At 46.1% G+C, this 4,749-nt stretch overlaps 1 protein-coding gene across 1 annotated transcript; it reads left to right on the top strand.

The window, feature by feature from the left end:
* The first annotated feature begins 2,290 nt into the window (after positions 1–2,290).
* Positions 2,291–4,515, top strand: ATP5IF1 (ATP synthase inhibitory factor subunit 1). Its single transcript, XM_039231724.1, has 3 exons — positions 2,291–2,435; positions 2,528–2,613; positions 4,252–4,515. Exons 1-3 carry the CDS (start codon positions 2,349–2,351, stop codon positions 4,394–4,396), a joined length of 318 nt encoding a protein of 105 aa, XP_039087655.1. The 5' UTR covers positions 2,291–2,348; the 3' UTR covers positions 4,397–4,515.
* The last annotated feature ends 234 nt before the right edge of the window (positions 4,516–4,749 follow it).

Genomic DNA, 4,749 nt, shown 5'->3' with positions numbered 1-4,749 from the left:
ACCACGTGACTCTCCTGCGCAGGCGCAGCCTCCTGTGATTTTTACAGGCCCGCCTCTCTAGCTCCGCCCCTTTCCTTGTGACTCTTAAAGGGTTCCCTGCCCAGCCAAAAACCTCTAACCTAAATAGACTATTTTTTAATTGAGCTAAGACACATATAACATACAATCAAAATGAACAGTTCAGTGCTTCTTTGTACACTAACAGTGTTGTACAACCACCAACCCCTATGTAGTTCCAAAACACTTTCATCTCCCCAGGAGGATGCCTAGCACCTATCAAGCAGTTCCTCCCCATTCCCTTTTCTATTCAACCCCTTACAACAACCAGTCTGTGTTCTGACTGTATGGATTTACCTATTCTGGACACCTCATATAAATGCAATCATACAACGCGTGACCTTTTCTGTCTGCATTCTTCACGTAGCATAATGTTCCTAAGGTTCATCCAAGGTATAGCATGAATCATTATTTCTTTACTTTTTATGGCTGAATTATATTCCGCTCTGTAAATACAACACAATTTATTTTCATTCATCAAGTGAGAAACATTTGGATTGTTTCCATCTTCTATCTATACTGGAATGGTGCGGCTATGAATGTGTGTATATGTATTTGAATACCAGTTTTCAGTTTTGGTGGATGAGGGTTCACACCTAGAAGTGAAATTGCTGAGTCTCATGGTAATTTTTTTAAATGTTTTATTTGCTTTTGAGAGAGAGAGAGAGAGAGAGTGTGTGTATGTGTGGGGGGGGGGGGGGGGGGGGGGGGTCAGGGAGAGAGGGAGACACAGAATCCGAAGACAGCCTCCAGGCTCTGAGCTAGCTGTCAGCACAGAGCCCAACATGGGGCTCGAACCCACAAACCATGAGATCATGACCTGAGCCGAAGTCGATCACTTAACCGACTGAGCCACCCAGGCGCCCCATCTCATGGTAATTTTGTATTAAACTTTTTGAGCAACTGCCAACCTATTTCCCCCAGTAGCTGAACCCACCAGCAATGTACAAACATTAGTTTCTTCACATCCTCACCAACACTTGTTATCCTTTTTTTTTAAAATTACAGCCGTCATAGTACCTAGACTATCCTTTGCACAAACTCAGTAAGACCCTCCATTGGATGCTCAGCCTAGGAGATAATCAAGAAACAGCAGTATCTGAGAACTAGAAACAGTTTCTGAAACTAGAATGGCACTTAAATAGTATCTAGAAACACAGCAAACTATTGCCACTACATAATGGTCTTATAAGTGATTATTATTTCTATCCTTCTGCTTTTGTGTTTTTCCAAGGTTTCTGCCATGAACATTTGAAAATGTGCCCCGCTGGTATTTCCCCTTATTTAAGTCATACAAACTAGGGCTGGTATTTCTCCAACCAAAAGATGATCAATAAAAACAGTTCCACAACTTCATTAGGAAGTAATGAAGGTATTTTTATAGTTACGAATAAGGTAATCTGGCCCAACCCTCTCCTCTAAAGAAGAAAAAAAAACTAAATCCAGAGAGAGAAAATGACTTAGGAAAAGGCTATAAGCTACTATGGTCTCGTTCACACTTGTTAACTGGCTTTAGGAAGGTCAAGGCAATGCCTTCCCTAGACTCCTACTTATGGTCTTTTCCACTTCATTACTTCACATTACCAAAAGTCCAGTTATCAAGCCTATTTGATTGCATGTTAATGCATTTTACAAATATTAATTCAGTGTCTACTTGATCAAGGACCCGATCACTTTAAATGGTGAAAAGTACAAAGACAGAGAAAGAACAAAACCGTTTTAATAAAATGACTAATGAGGTCGAGAAAGGTTTCTGAGGAGGTGACATTCAAGCTGCAACTTGGGTAAAATGCCACTACAACAAAAGAACACCGGCACCTCTTAAGAGACTACAAATATATACGTATACATATACATATACAAAAATTTTCCCCACAATCCTAAGTCGAAGCATCCTGGACATAGCCCCCCAACCCCTACATTAGCCATCTTTTTCATGCTAGTAGTCCAGAAAGAGAAGGCTTCCTTTGAGTGTTTAATAACAACTTCAGGATTGGAATCTGACGAGTCCAAGAGCCCAAAATTCGACTTCGGACAGAGTTCCTCCTCCATTATTATTCTCGTCCTTTAGCCCCAAAGCCCTTGCCAGACATTGGCTAAGAATAGGCCCGCCTCTCGCTGAGGGTTCGCTGCGAACTGCAGGAACCCCTCCTCCTCCACCTCCTAATTCGCTACTCCTAAGTAAGTCCCGCCTCTCCATGGAAAAGATTGGCTGCCTGGCTCCCAGAGTCGTTAGCGCCTGCGGAGAGTCTTCACCGCCAGTGAGCTGGAGAGGTGCCGTTGCGACAACAATGGCTGTCACGGCGTTGGCTTCACGACTGCAGCTAGGCGTGTGGGGCGTTAGGGCCATGCAAGCCCGAGCCTTCAGCTCCGAACGGGTACGCTGGCAGCAGTATCCGCTGTCCCATCCCTGAGCGCAGATCTCATCCCCTCCTCGCATCCTGACCGATGTTCTCGTCTCTCTCCGCAGTCCGAGGACTCCAAGGCGGGCTCGATCCGGGAGGCCGGTGGGGCCTTCGGAAAGAGAGAACAAGCTGAAGAGGAACGATACTTCCGGTGAGGCCCACGGAACCCTGAGTCCAGTCCGAGATATCTCAGGGCCTTCGGATTCTCTTTAAACTTCCAATCGCCCTACCCTTCCCCTGCTGGTGCCCTGGCGCGCCCATGCCCCAGTAGAACTCGCGGGGCCTGGAGTCAGTTACTCCTCACACTTGAGGTCACGACTGTCGCCACCTATAGGACGCTCCCAGTGCCCTGCCAAGTAGTCCAGAGGCCTTTTGGGGGCCCCTAAGCCATTTCCACCCGCGGGTCTCCAAAATTCTCAAACCGTGGCTCAACTCTTCCTGAATCATTTTACCATGCCCACCCATGGAGTTCTCCCCTGGTCGTGTGTAATGGCTTCCAGATTCTTACAAGAGTGTCTAGATCCCACTGCCCAACACTTGCAGACCTCTGAGCCTGATTCCCTTGGCCCTCACCCACCCGTAACCCCTCTAATCTCACTGTTCTCCTCCACATGGGTGAATTCCCTGACCCTTCAGACCCTCAGCCATTTCTAGACCCTCGCGCGTCTCCAGTTCCGCCAGAGTGAGTGGGTCACCGGAGCTGGTGGCAGCTGCTTCTGTTTGGAATCCTTCGCCCCCACTTCTTGGAGACTTTTGCCCTGCCCAGCCCAGCCCAGCGTCTGGGCTACATAGATTTCTCTCCTGCAGATGAGCAGAGAACAGACAACTCTTTCCCACCCCTAAGTTATCCTTTTCTGACTTCTGTCCACCGTGGGGAGCAGCTTGGAACTAATCTTCTGTTTGTCCTTTGGTCTGTCTAGCTTTTCACTTTTGCCCTTCTTGCTCACTCATAAGAATTATCACCATGGGGGCATCTGGGCGGTGCAGTCCGTTAAGCCTCAGACTCTCGTTTTTGGCTCAGGTCATGATCCCCCAAGTTTGTGGGTTGGTTTGAGCCTGGCATCCGCAGCACACTGACAGCACAGAGCCTGCTTGGGATCCTCTCTCTCTCTCTCTCTAAATTTAAACTTAAAAAAAATTGTATCACCATGGTACCCGCCAAACCAGAGAGCCAAGGCAAAGCCTTAGGGACCATCTAATTGGGCCTCAACGTTTTACAGTTAAGGAAAACCAAGGCCCAAATGTAACTGAACCAACATTTGAATGACACATGCTTTTTTTTCGTGGCCCTTCATTTTGGCCTTTACAGTGAGCCACTCGTTTCCCTATGCAAAGAAAGCCCTAGATAAATTGAGATAGAAAATGATTATTTGCCCTTTAACAATACCCCTTTGTCCATCCTTCCTTCCTTTTGCTTTTTTTTTTTTTTCCCCCTCCAAAAAAGAGATTCTGGTCTCTGGATGGTTCCTGTCATAACGTATTGGGGACTTAATGTCACACGTCTCTGGAGTTTTCTAAAGAGAAATCTGAAAGGAATAGCTCATAAATGATGGAATTTCAGGCACTAACATTAGGATACTGGAATCATTTGGTCATCTCCTAAAGATGGATATATCTCAAGATGGAGTATTCTTTCACTGGTGGGGCTTGAGGGGTTAGAAGAAGGTGACCAGCCAGACTCCCGTGGGATTGGGACTGCTGTTCTTTGCCTTAGGTATTGTGGGCTATGTGTAGAGATCCCTGTGGGGTAAGAACTGGGATTAAACACAGAGCCACTGTGTCCTTGTAGAGCGCGCACTAGAGAACAACTAGCAGCCTTGAAGAAACACCATGAAGATGAGATCAGTCATCATATAAAGGAGATTGAGCGTCTGCAGAAAGAAATTGAGCGACATAAGAAGAAGATCAAACATCTCAAAGATGATGATGATTAAATGCACACAGTTCCCATAGAATGGCTACACCTTGTTGCCCACTTCTATGTAAACCTAGTCCTGGCTTTGTTAAATATCTGTGTGCCGCCAACAGATTACAATAAATTATCATCAGTGAATTCTGTCTAATGCCTTCTTCCACTATCTGGAAAGGGGTAGAGGGACATACTACTGGACTGCTAAAATGAATCAGACAGGGTACCTGCAATAGGGAGCTCAGAGACAGAGCGCAGTGTGATAAGTGCCATGCAATTTATGGGGCAGGGGGCTTTCTCTTTCCGGTACTATTCAGAGGTGTTCAGAGAAAGCTTGAAAAATAAACCCTAATCCAAGACCTGAGGTTAAGAGCACCT

Source organism: Hyaena hyaena, unplaced genomic scaffold (genome assembly GCF_003009895.1).
Source record: "Hyaena hyaena isolate Hyena2069 unplaced genomic scaffold, ASM300989v1 scaffold_3, whole genome shotgun sequence".
NCBI lineage: Eukaryota > Metazoa > Chordata > Mammalia > Carnivora > Hyaenidae > Hyaena > Hyaena hyaena.
The sequence above is the reverse complement of the archived record's forward strand: the minus strand, read 5'-3'. Positions and strand labels throughout refer to the sequence as shown.